Source organism: Ictalurus furcatus, chromosome 1 (assembly GCF_023375685.1).
Source record: "Ictalurus furcatus strain D&B chromosome 1, Billie_1.0, whole genome shotgun sequence".
Classification (NCBI taxonomy): Eukaryota; Metazoa; Chordata; class Actinopteri; order Siluriformes; family Ictaluridae; genus Ictalurus; species Ictalurus furcatus.
This window is the reverse complement of record NC_071255.1, coordinates 8,764,972-8,778,295: the sequence shown is the minus strand read 5'-3', so window position 1 is coordinate 8,778,295 and position 13,324 is coordinate 8,764,972. Positions and strand designations below refer to the sequence as shown.

The 13,324-nt window shown below is 40.4% G+C and overlaps 1 protein-coding gene and 1 long non-coding RNA gene across 3 annotated transcripts in view; both read left to right on the top strand.

Moving 5' to 3' along the window:
* The first annotated feature begins 3,088 nt into the window (after window positions 1–3,088).
* kcnn3 (potassium intermediate/small conductance calcium-activated channel, subfamily N, member 3) overlaps window positions 3,089–13,324 on the top strand; it is a 92,530-nt gene continuing 82,294 nt past the window's right edge. Inside the window, exon 1 of the mRNA XM_053614212.1 lies at window positions 3,089–3,688. Coding sequence (XP_053470187.1) covers window positions 3,155–3,688 — 534 coding nt within the window. The 5' untranslated portion in view covers window positions 3,089–3,154. The remainder of the gene's footprint in view (window positions 3,689–13,324) is intronic.
* LOC128606888 (uncharacterized) lies at window positions 4,742–9,816 on the top strand. 2 transcript variants are annotated; one of them, XR_008385763.1, is made up of 4 exons: window positions 4,742–5,162; window positions 7,125–7,748; window positions 7,837–7,890; window positions 8,052–9,816. It is a non-coding gene; the product is annotated as an uncharacterized LOC128606888 (long non-coding RNA). The 2 variants fall into 2 exon arrangements; XR_008385762.1 differs by lacking the exon at window positions 4,742–5,162 and having other exon boundaries at window positions 5,604–7,748.

The window sequence follows — 13,324 nt, the reverse complement described above, 5'->3', positions numbered from 1 at the left end:
GTAGCTTTTTATGAGCTTCACATGCTCTGACAGACCAACCAAAAGACACACTTTCATGGGGGCATCCATGTTTTTTTTTTCCTTCTTTGCACCTCGAACATGCTGAGGTGGTAAACGATGTCATTACAACTTGCAAATTACCACTTACAAAGCCACAAATGCATCAGTAGTCTAAAGTGTCCATAATGTATGAATGGGTGTGTGAATGTGTATGTGATTGTGCCCTGCGATGGATTGGCACCCTGTCTAGTGTGTACCCCGTCTTGTGCCCGATGCTCCCTGGGACAGACTCCAGGTTCCTCACGACCCTGAAGGATAAGCGATATAGAAGATGGATGGATGTATGGAAATGCAGCAGTAGAATAGCTAATATTGTTAACCAGGGCTGCTAGGTTTCAACAAAATTTCCAGTACATCTCCATCTCTAAAACCATTTTTTTTTAAGCGCCCTGAATCTAGTAGTGGAAAAGGGAGACACTGAAATTTTGCTGATTTTTTCCTCAGCCTTTGCATGGGAATCAACGTCACTGTGTTGCACACACTTTTCTAATGAGTAGAAATTATCTGCTCCATAATTCCCCCTTCCCTCTCCTAATCTTGCCTATATCGTCCAATAAAATATTACTGTTCATCATAGACACGGTCTACACTTACACTTTTCCTTCGTTTGTGGAACTTCATTACAAATGTGAGTTATATATTAGCACTTGTTGCAGTTCCATGTTTTGACCACTAGGGTACAATAACTAGTATATAACATAATATTCTAAGGTATAATAACGATAATAGGGAGTTTATCCTTGCCACCGTCTCCACCGGCTTGCTCATTAGGGAAAAAATTCACACACTTAAAATCTATTTCCTTTGTTTATATGTTTCTGTAAAGCTGTTTTGAAACAATGCCCATTGTTAAAAGCGCTATACAAAATAAAATTGAATGAACTGAATAATAACAATCAATGGAACATCGACTTATGTCTGTCAAAAGAGTTTATTATCATTTCAACGGAAATTAAAATGTATGGAGTCGTGAATAACGGAAAAGTCCGGATTACTAAAGCGAAAGTATAATTGAATCCCTACCACTCATGCAGGTATCATAGATTGTACGCATGCGCAATGAAGTCGCGCGCGTGCGTGCGTGCGTGCATGTATGAGAGTACGGGGAAAGACAAGCGAAGATCCTGGAATGAAGACTTCCTACAGGTATGAAAGTATCCTACAGGTTGTTTGATATTCGTAGATACGCATTAAACATTTTACAAGTGAGAAACGCTCTCGCAGGACTACAAAGAAAACGTTTGTTTACTAACTCGAGTTTTTTTTTTAATCGCTAGTTTATTACAGTGTAATATTTGTCCAATGAGAGGCTGAGGGAGGCGTAACCGGGGCGGGGCCAGAAGTTAAGACAAACAGCTAGAGAGAGAGAGAGAGAGAGAGCGCGAGAGAGAGAGACTGATTGAGCAGAGAGAGCAGGAGGGATTTCTGACAGCCTGAAGAAACGCATCGGGTTAGAAAAAACAATATTACTTTATTTTCTGTTATGTATACTGAAACCTAGTAGCCCAATTAAGCAATGACACGCCCCGTAGTACATTTCTGTTATGTAGTCTTCAGGATCACACCTGCTTGATGTTTTATTATTATTTTTATTATTATTATTATTATTATTATTATTATTTCCCACCAACCTGTTTGGACTTAAGAAAAGAAAGATGCAGGTAGCGCACTAAACGGATCCACCGCTTTCGCAAAGGGATTACATCACCTTTATGTGAATAGATATATTTCAAGAAGGAGAATAGAAGAGAGAAGACAGAGCCCCAAAGTCTGTCGGCAAGGAAACGGGCGCTCAACGACGGCATGTTCGTGACAACATGAAAAAGAAAAAGTGCGAGAGATTATTCTGAACCGGGGGAGCTCGAGACCGACGGAAGGAGAGGTGAGTGATTCCGCCGAGGAGTGAGAAACATGATGACAAATCTGATTAGTACATACAGCATCTTCAGTGTTTGAAGCGAATCTAGCTTCACTGCACCCACTTGACATTTGTCACAAGTCAGAGCACTTGTTTAGGTTGATCAATAATATCTATAGATTCGGTAACGATTGGGTGACAGAGATTGCTAGAAAGAGAGAGAGAGAGAGAGAAAGAGAGAGAGAGAGGGAGGGAGAGTGACAAGTGGGTCCTTTAGAGATTCAGAGGTTCATCATTTTTTCCAAGCTTAATGCTGACAAATATGTTCAGTTTAAACAAACTAAATTTGTTTAATCCTTACGTCTACACACAGTAGTTCAACCATAAAAGCAAGCCCTCCCCCCCACCAAAAAAATTTTTTTTTTAAAAATTAAACCATTAAATCCTTACCCCCTAATTTAAGCAAACACAACGTCAAGCTTATGCAACAACATGATTCACAACATTAAAATTCATATTTGACTTCCTTTAAGGAAAGCATACAAAAGCTACCCAAGTCTGAACCAACTCCTTTTCCCATTTCTCTCTCAGGCATCTCTCAGGGTGACAACCTTTACCCCACAATTAGGAGTTTCAGCTCCTTTCATCTATTTCCTTCGAGGAACATTAAACCTGTCTGTCTCTCTTTCACCACACTGTCTGTCTGAACAGAGTCAAGGAGGAGCACACACCCAAACCTGCCAGAGTTCCCTGGTTGCCATGGATCCCCCTCCCTCTTTGAGCTTGGCCCTCCTTGCCGGGAGCGAAGATGATGATCAGCACGCTCCCCACCCTTTGAGTGGTATCTCCCACACGTCCATTTCCAGCAACTACCCGGGCAGCAATCACTCTAACCATACAGGTGGAACCAGCAGCCTGGAGCGGCTCAATGGCACACCGTCACCAACCGGCCCAAACCTTCCACCAGTCTCCTTGCCGAAGCTTCCACTGGTGACAACACCACAGCTGCCGGCACCAATCCCCAATGCGCTGCACCCCACCAGCACGCCACTCTCGTCCTGCCTGGGCAGCCAGCATAGCTTGAGCGGTGAAACATCACCCATCTATAACGCCCTCTTTTATTCCTCTCACTCACCGACAGGCGAGCGGGAACGGGAACGGGATCGAGGTTGCAAGCACAGGCAGGCCAGTCCACTGGTGCACCGCAGGGACAGTAACCCGTTCACCGAGATTGCCATGAGCTCATGCAAGTACACTGGTGGTGTGATGAAACCTCTCAGCCGTCTCAGCGCCTCACGCAGGAACCTCATTGAGTCTGACAGTGGAAGTGACAGCAAAGACGGTGGGGCTGCCACTGGACATGGGACAGCGCCCTCCTCCTCTTCCTCTACTACGGCACCCCAGATCCCACCTGAAATTGTCATCTCCTCCAAAGAGGATCCACCATATGGACATGTCTATGAGCTTGAGTCATCGGCTAATCAGATGTCTATCTATCACCAGAACCACACCCTCTCTGAGAGCAGGGGCACTCTCGGGTTGTCAGGAAGTGGGGGCAATGGACGGCGAGGTGGGGCAGGTGGAGAGACTGGGAGGACAGCCGCCAAAGCTACTAAGCGCAAGAACCAGAATATTGGCTACAAGCTTGGCCACCGGAGGGCGCTGTTCGAAAAGAGGAAGAGACTCAGTGACTATGCGCTCATCTTTGGCATGTTTGGCATCGTTGTCATGGTGATTGAGACAGAGCTTTCCTGGGGTGTCTATAGCAAGGTGAGTATCTAATCTGATCCGGACATGGGCAGGTCAGGATGTGTTAATAGGATGAGTTGTTGACTAGGCAAGATGATTACTGGATTTTGATGATATGGCTTGCTTTGATAGTGTGTCTGTAGTGTGGGTATGATTGATTGACCCTCGTGTGTGTGTGTGTGTGTGTGTGTGTGTGTGTGTTTTTGTGCAAGTGTATAGTGCGGTTTTAATCACATATTAAAAAGAGTGCCATTGATCCACTGTTTGAGTGAATCAAGAAAGTGTTATTGGTCTCTTGGTACAGCGGACTGGACTTCATGTTTTGTGTGTGTGTGTGTGTGTATGTGTGTGTGTGTGTGTAAGGATTTATGGCTGAATATATATACATCAGTCTTGTGGTTTTTCATGGTATACTAAAGAGAGTGGCATTGATCCACTAATGAGTGAGTCAAGAAAATGATAGTGGTCTCTGGGTACAGTGGAAATTCTGCACAAACATCTTGTCTTGTGTGTGTGTGTGTGTGTGTGTGTGTGTGTGTGTCTGTTTGTACACTCTAATGTATAAGAGATAAACATATATCAGTACTTGCTATAAATTGCTTTTGAGTGTCAGTTGCACAGTCCTTAGTTTGGCATCAACATGGCGACATGAAGTCTAGCTTTATGCGTGTGTGTGTGTGTGTGTGTGTGTGCACTGGATTTATGTGACTTTCAGAATCTATTTTGTATGTAGGTATTATTATTATTATTATTATTATTATTATTACTGTGTGATGTGTAACAAACATTGCATGCCATAATATGAATATTCTGCTACAGGAAAGTATTTCTTTCTGTACTGGAGTGGCACAGTGGAAACTTGGATAGTGTTGCCATCTCACACTCTGGTGCCAGACCCCATATTGATCCTGAGCTTGAGTTTCTGATGTTCTCCCTATCTCCATGTGGCCTTTTTTGGGTTCTCCAGTTTGCTCCACCTCCTAAAACATGCCAGGAGGTGGTTTGGCTACCCTAAATTGCCCTAGATGTGAACAGGTGTGTGAATGTGTACGTATACATGCATGGTTCCCAGTGATGAACTGGCATTAAATCTAGGATATACTCCTGTTCTCGGGATATACTACTGCTATACTGGTATAGTTTCTGCTATATTTGCCTCTATGAAATGTATCTGAATTGTTATGACACCAACCACAGAAAGATCCAGCTGGGGAATGGAGGTGCAATAGTTTTGCAACGAAAGTTTACGTAAAATTATTCATCTTTTAAAAGCTTGTTTAAACTAAGCAACAATCTTCAACTGATTCATCTGAAATGCTATCGCACATGACAATGTTGCAGTGAAGGAACATCTTCCCAGTATAGATATGTTACAGGTACAAAAGAGCTTTGGGTTGTGCATGTGTAAATGACTCACTGGAGTCTCTGGGAGCTCCTATTGTGGGTGGAAGCAACCTGGATAGTTCCACTTCTCCTGGCTTCTCCTTCACTTTCTGTAAGAGCACTCACTGGAACAACCTGAGCTGCGGAGTATGCGCTCATACTTGAAATTCATGTCACTATCTGTTTTCCAAATTCAGGAAAGGTACATTTCCTAACCCAGGTTGCTGATGGATGCCATCAGCTGCTCCATTTTAAATTTCAATAACATTTAGCACCTGCTTCCTTGTGATTTGTATTAAAGTTATATCGAGTGATCTGTTAGTTATATTGTCTGCTACCTAAATTTAACATAAAATGTGAGAGGACATTGAAAAATGAAGGGTCTCACATAACTCATTCAGTTATATATTGACTTTCTCTCTTTCTCACGTCTGACTATCTTTTGGGATGCATTTCCCTCTCGCTCCTTTTCCTCTGATGCTTCTTTCTATTTTCTCACCCACTCATTTTCTCTTATACTGTCTTTCTCTTGGAGGATTCCTTTTTTTTTTTTTTAGCTTTCTTGATAATTATTCTTGGTCTCAGTCTCTCTCTTTCTTCTTCATACAGCTGCAATCAAAATTATTCAACCCCCATTGCAAATCAGGTTTATGGTCAACATTTCCAGACTTTCAGCTGTTAGCAATGAACAAATCAGACAAAAGCAAATGAAATAGTTCAACACAACGAATGCTCCAAGTGGTGTCCCCAAATTCAACTGAAAATGCCACTTATAATGATTTCTCCAGTTTCAAAATTATTCAATCCCTTCATTGCAAGAATCTTTAGTACTTAGTAGAGCACCCTTTTGCTGTTATGACCTGCTGCAAACGAGGTGCAAAGCTTCTGGCAGTGTTCCTGAGGAATCTTACCATAATCTTATCATTCCTCATGAGCAATGGCCTCCAGTTCAGTAATATTCTTGGGTTTGCGTGCTGCAACTGCCTTCTTCAAATCCTACCAGAGATGTACTATGGGGTTCAAGTCAGGTTACTGTGATGGCCCTGTAGAATCTTCCAGGACTTCTTCTGTAACCAAGCCTTGGTGGAATTTGAGGTATCCTTGGGATCATTGTCCTGTTGGAAGATCCAATGACGCTCAAGCTTCAGCTTCATCACAGACGGCATGAATTTATCTCCTAGGATTTCTGATACTTCAATGAATCCATCTTGCCTTTCAGATGCTGCAGGTTTCCAGTGTCAGAGGATACAAAGCAGTCACAGAGCATCACCGAGCCACCACCATGCTTGACCGTTCTTTCTTCATTCTTCTTCCTCCAGACATCCTGCTGATCTGTCGTGCTGAAAAGTTCCAGTTTTGTTTCATCACTCCACAGAACAGAATCCCAAAACTTCTGTGGCTTATTTATATGATTTTGAGCCGACTTTTCTTGTGCTTTTGGGTCAGTAATGGCGTACGTCTTGGAGTTCTTGTATGGAAACCTTCTGCGTTTAGTACTCACCTTACTGTGCTCACTGAAACCTCAGTGCCTATTGCCACCAAGTCTTGCTGCAGGTCTTTTACAGTCACTCGAGGGTTTTTCACAACCTGCCTTCTCAGAAATCTGGTTTCAGCTTCCTTTTTCTGCCCCATCCAGGTATTTTATATATTTTCTGCCCCTAGCCAGTTCAGGTGTTTCATGTGTTCCAGCTCAAGCACACCTGGTGCAACTAATGAAGCCCGTGAATATTTGCATCAGGTATGCTTGAGACAACACCTGTTTTACATATTTGTGCTGTTGTGAGGGATTCTATTCAGGGGGTTGAATCATTTTGAAACTGGAGAAATCATTATAAGTTGCATTTTCAGTTGAATTTGGGGAAACCACTTGAAGCATTCGTTGTGTTGAACTATTTCAATTGGTTTTGTTTGATTTGTTCTTTGCAAACAGCTGAAAGTCTGTACATTTTTACAACAAACCTGATTTGCAATGTGGGTTGAATAATTTTGATTGCAACTGTACATGTAGGCCTTAGGTTAGCTGTCTTTTCTCTTGTAATCCTCCTCCCAACGCCCTTCTCTTTTTCTCTATCAGTTATTCTGGCAGGTGGTGAACAGGGGAGTGTTGGAGAGGGGGAGAAAAGCAGAAGAGAGAGTGTGAGGAGAGATTAAATGACAGGCCATAATAAAATCTCTTTATTTGGGATCAAAAATGGCCGAGTGAGTCAACCTCGCCAGCTAAATAACAGTCGTGATGATTGTATACCATTATAGCCATTATAAACCAACACCAAAGGATGCTGTTAGTGCCACGTCTCCCTTCGCAGCAATTAAAGGGCTTTCTTGCAGTTCATCTCCAGATGAACATCCAAGTGTGTGTCTTACACACAGAATACTCCGTGCATCACTACTGATAAAATGTTGGTCTTCCCTGAAAGATGCAGGGGATGCGACAGTGGAAGAGGGAGGGAAACAAGGTGACTACTGATAGATGGATATGGCAATGGGCTGCGTTAATACTTGTCATACCCAGTGGAAAGGACCTCAATCTCTTCTATTGATTATTGATAATCATCCACCCACACATGCTGCACTCCACTCCTGACAGGCACTTTTATTACACAGCTGCGGTAATAAATGTGTGTATGTGTTCAGCTGTGGGTCAGCTACTTTTGAAGGGAATGAAACAGGAAATGAATGCTAAGATAGCCTAATGTATGTAAGTAATCCTCTCTCTCACACACACACATACACACCTTCTCCTCAATTAGATCTGACGGTGGTAACATGTTTTTTCTTTCTGCAAGGAAATCCGACTTCATTAACACCCACGGCACTCCTGCGTTTTTTAAAATATGCAGGTAAAACTCTACAGAAGTGAAGGAATGAGAGACAACACTGTGATACCGTAATGTGTTTGTGTGTGAAAATCTCCATAAGTAATTGGGTTCAAATGTTGTTATCTGAATACAATGAAAGCCTATTTGAAAAAAAAATTATTTTTTCATTCATTCGTATTTAGTAACCGCTTTATCCATGTCACGGTCGCAGTGGATCCAGAGCCTAGGACACAATGGATGTGAGGCAGGAATCCATCCTGAATGGGACAGCATCCATCACAGGGCATCATATACAGACACACACACCCCTAAGGGTGCCTAAGGGCAGGTTAGAATCACCAGTCCACCTGTTTTTGGGAAACTGCAGAGCCTAGAGGTAACTCATGCTGATGCAGGGAGAACAACATAATAATGAGTCTTTATTAATCACATATACATGTGTACAGTGAAATTCTTTGGGGTCAGAGCACAGGGGTCAGCCATGATACAGTGCCCCTGGAGCAGAGAGAGTTAAGGGCCAAGGGCCCAACAGTGGCAGCTTGGCAGTGCTGGGGCTTGAACCCCCACCCATCTGATCAGTAACCCAAAGCCTTAACCGCCAAGCCACCACTGCCCCACTTCATCATGCTGAGAAACTGCACACAGAGAGTAACCAGTTCAGGCTTGAACTGAAGACCATGCAGCAATGCCTCTTTGCTGACCTTTAATACATTTAGCTTGACTATATTGTACATGTGATGGGTATTGTGGGAAAAAAAAGCAGTTCTTTATAATGCTCAGGTGACAATAATTGGTTATGCGATATGTACGGGATAACACACGGGCGGGGAAAATTACAGACGCTGGGGTGCTGTAATACAACCCGATGTGAAGCTTTACCATTATTACTTACGTTATAGCAGTAATAAACAGTTGTTCGCTCACTGGCCTCTAGTTTTTCTCTCTTGAAGTTAAACACTTTTTTTTTTTTTTTAATACGCAGCTTGTCATGTGACAGAAAAACTAGAAAGCACAAACTCCTCTGTCCTAAAGACTCTCCTGTGTTGGGAAACTTAAAAAGCACATACAACCGAGACTCCTTCCATAAATATTACATAATCCTACTGTCTTCTGATAACGTCTACTAACAGAAAGCTTCACCATATCAATGGTTATATGTTTTTCTTTGTTAAACAACACCAATTTTAATTTAATAACCATACAAGTCAATGTGCATGAGCTGTTACTGTATGAACGATAACGTATTAAAAATAACACGTTAATGTAGACCTATTGTTTATGTTACAGCCGGAACTGTGTTGCGGTAAAAAAAATTACAATAGTTAATATACACACCATTGTTATTGTGGACACTTTAAAATATCAGCAGCGGTTATGTAGCTTTTTCTATTTGTATTGAATTATGTTCTGATTCACTAGTTTGAATCTTGAAACCTTTGCTGTGATTTGGTCTCCAATGTATTTTATTATATTTTATGTTAATTCAAATGTAGCATTTATTCATCCCTTAATTGATAGTAAGCAAACAAAAGTAAGTTAACTACACTCGGAATTGTGTGTTTAACACTTTCATGCAAAAAAAGTATTTAAAAAATCTACCCAGATTCTGTAGATGGGACATTGAATGTGGACTTTTCGATATCTCAGTGTGGGGGCATGGTGGCTTAGTGGTTTGCTCATTTGCCTCGCACCTCCAGGGTGTTCGGAGCTTGCATGTTTTTCTTGTGCTTCGGATTTCCTTCAGATACTCCGGTTTCCTCGCCCAGTCCAAAGACATGCGTTGTAGTGTGTGTGAATGGGAGTGTGTATGCGATCGTGCCGTACGATGGGTTGGCGCCCTGAGTCCCCTGGGCTGCCCTGAGTCCTCCAGGCTCACTGCGACCCTGTGCAGGATAAGCGGTACAGAAAATGAATGGATGGATGGATATTTAAATATCACTTACTGTATATTAAAAAAAAAAAAAAAAAAACAAGTAAATGTGTGATATGTGTAGGAATATCACAAATTTTTTTTGTTTTGTTTTTTAAAGGAAAAAATAAGAAAAGATAAAACATACTTGACATTTCAAAACAAACCTTCCAAACTTGTTAACATTCAGGTCTAAAGATGATCAAAATTATCTATTTTTTTCTTAACAAACTGTAGCAATGTTCTTTAACATCTTTAAAATTTACATAGTTTAGCACTGTTGCATGATGCAGCTGATTTTTGAGGTAATTTTATTTAAGTAGTTAAAAAAAAGCTAAGGTTGGAGCCTGAAATATTAATCTGGGATTTTTTAATATTTATTATATATATATATATATATTTATATATATATATTCATTCAAAAAGTGCCTTTCATTGATGAGATATAAGTGTAGACATTGCATGAAAGGGTTAAAACATATTGTAATTTTTTTTTAATGCCAAGATTGCAATAATCGAGATATGAAAATGTAGTCTAATATTAGTATCAACTAAACATTACTGCCACAACATGTTAAATGAAAGTATTTTAAAATGTAATTCAGGTACATATAAAAGCTCACTTCGCGTGATCCTGTATGCTCTCCCACACCCAATAACAGCCTAAACGCCTGACAGAGCCATGTGTCACCTCTCTCTGAGAAATCAATACTTTTTTTTTTCTCAGGCACGGCAGGCCTGGGGATTTGTGTGTATGTTGTATATGTATGTGTAAGAAGGTGCAGCTGCTCCTACTGATCTGCTGTGCAGTAGGCTTGGGTTCAAGTATGTGTGTTTGTATCTGTCTTCTCCCACCACTCCAAGCAATGGGGGTTGTTCGCAATTGTGTATTGATTTTAACAGACTCTCTACAAGATTAAGTTTGCCATGTATTCTCCAACCTCATCAGGCATTATAGGAGAAGACTCAGAGCTGTTATCTTGGCAAAGGGAGGTAACACAAAGTATTGACTAAAAGGGTGCCAATAATTGTTGCACACCTATATTTAACAAAGATATTTTTTTTTGGCTAAATCTATGATTTGTTTGCAATTGTTTGAGATCCATGAGTATTTTTGTGAATTTTTTAAACAAAATATCAAAAGGTTAAACAATAAAGACAAATTTTCACAGTGTTCTTTGCTCATATTTACCAAGGGTGCCCAAATTAGTGGAGGGCAGTGTGTAAGAGCCCCTTGAGTGTATCTATATGCATGTCTGTGCCTGCTCATGTCCTTTTATTGTATGTCTTTCCCCTGCTCTTTTCTTTGCCTGCCTCTAAGTGTGCCCCATAATTGGTTTTTCAGCAGCGTAATGGCGTATGTCGGAGTCTAATCAACTGCGCGTGTACATGTCAGTCAAAGTTTAATTGAGCTTAACAGTGCAGAGGGTGTGTATGTGTGTGTTTGGATGTATGCTTGTTCAATTTCACATGCAGATACAGTGGAGTTGAAAAGCTATGATGGCATGAAGTAGGTCAAGGGGAAGGTTTTTATTTATACTTTTATAAACATTTTATTTGAGGTGTAAAAGGAAGAGACCAAGGAAATTGCTAAATCCATAGTGCAGGGCTTATCAGCACTGTTGTGCCTTACTGTGTGAAGTCAAACACTGCCTTGATCTGTGATTTCCTTCAAAACTAAATGTGGGGGGAAAATGCATGAAATAAACAAGCAGTAAGGGAATAAGGATAACTAGTAACCTCCTAAATTAAACCTCCACCAGCCTGTTACAGAGGCATCCATAAGTTTTCATGCAAATTTTAGATGTGCGTATAAGAAACCCTGAATAGAAATGGAAAAAAAAAAATATCTCAGTACTAAAAACATGTTCAGTGTGGGTGGAAGAGTTGGTGTAAAGAGAAGGCGCAGTCAAGGGTTTGTGTTCCAGTCTCTCTATGATCACGTGTGTTCGGCTAGTTCTCTTTCCTTCATGTTGTCTTGTTGTTCAATATATTTCTGTAACAGTAGTTTATCAATCCCTCCAGGATTTTGCGATCGCAGAAATGAATGCAAAATCAAGCGAACTCCGCAATATTCGGAGGAGCTTGCGATTTTTCAAAATTACTGCAGATTTTGGCCCAGAAGCATCATGTGACATCATCACAGCGTGCTTTCAGCCAAATTTTGGAAGAAGCCACAGCATAATCAGGCATTTTTGGCCGCAATAACCACAAAAAAAAACTCTGCAAAATATTGTACAGAGTGATTCATGAAAGCACACAGTGATTCAGTTTTCTAATTAATCAGGGTATAATTCATTTTGGGTACTGAATGATGTTCTGGCTGTAGCAGTTAAAAACATTTCCAGTCATACCATCACATTTTTATGTTTTACAACTTTATTCATGAATACATTATTTAAAACACAAAAATCCTTGTATACATTTGAAATAAATCCTGTTTGCATACCATTTTTACTTTTTTTTTTCCAATAGTGTAATTTAATTCACATGCCAGCACATACCCATAACACACAGTGATTATCACTGTCTCTTAATGCTCCAAACCTGATGATTACTAAAGTATTAGTATTAATACAGTGTTTGATGTGCTATGCATAAATCACAGCAAAAGCTGTTTTTTCTTTCCTTTTTTTGTTTTACTGTATTTTTATTTATTATTGTCTAGATATGGTATAGAGCCCACATGTTCACTGGTTCATTCATATTACCTGTGCATTACTACATACATACGTGCCATTACATATTGCCTGTGTTCTAAAAACGTTTCACATAAAATGACACCTTTAACCCCATAAGAGTAGAATTGTTTGAAAAGTTTGAGCAGTTTGCAAAATCTGACCGAGATTGAAAAAAATTTCTGGAGTTTTCTGCACTCAAGAATCCGTCTTCTTCTATTCGTGAATGATGGAATCTCAAAATAATATAACGTAAATAATATATTTGCTGTACAGTAACATCCAGAGCCCCAGAATTGACCTGATGAATGCCCTAATCTGGTCTAATAACTGAATCAAAATATTTTTGGGGAAAAAATCTGGTTTTACAGGTTTTTACCATGTCTGGTTTGACCATATCTTATTCTAAAGCTGGATTTTTATGACAGAAAAAAGTCTACTAGATGTCAAGCAGTTGTTTATATCCTAAATGACAAGTAGTAAACCAAGTATCACTGGCATATAATTTGATTTCATATCAAGAAAAGGTTGCATTTCCCACTTAAAAGTGGGAAAACCTCACTCAGTTGCCTGGCATCATGCATCACCACAAACTATGACTAATACATGAAGCCCCCCTCCATGAGCTCACAGGTGTAATGTAATTAGCCAAGATTGAGTTCAGTTAGAGCCTGGCTCATTTGCTCTTTCTGATTTATGTGGGATGTTTTCTCTGAAATGCTTGAGATGAATTTTTCACAACTTGTATTTTCGACTGCTTGAATTTTTTTCACCTAAAATGTTCAAAACCCGAAAATGTTATGGTCCCCCCCCCCAAAAAAAACATTACACGTTCAGGTTCAGGTTCAGCTGCGTATACAAGTAAGAG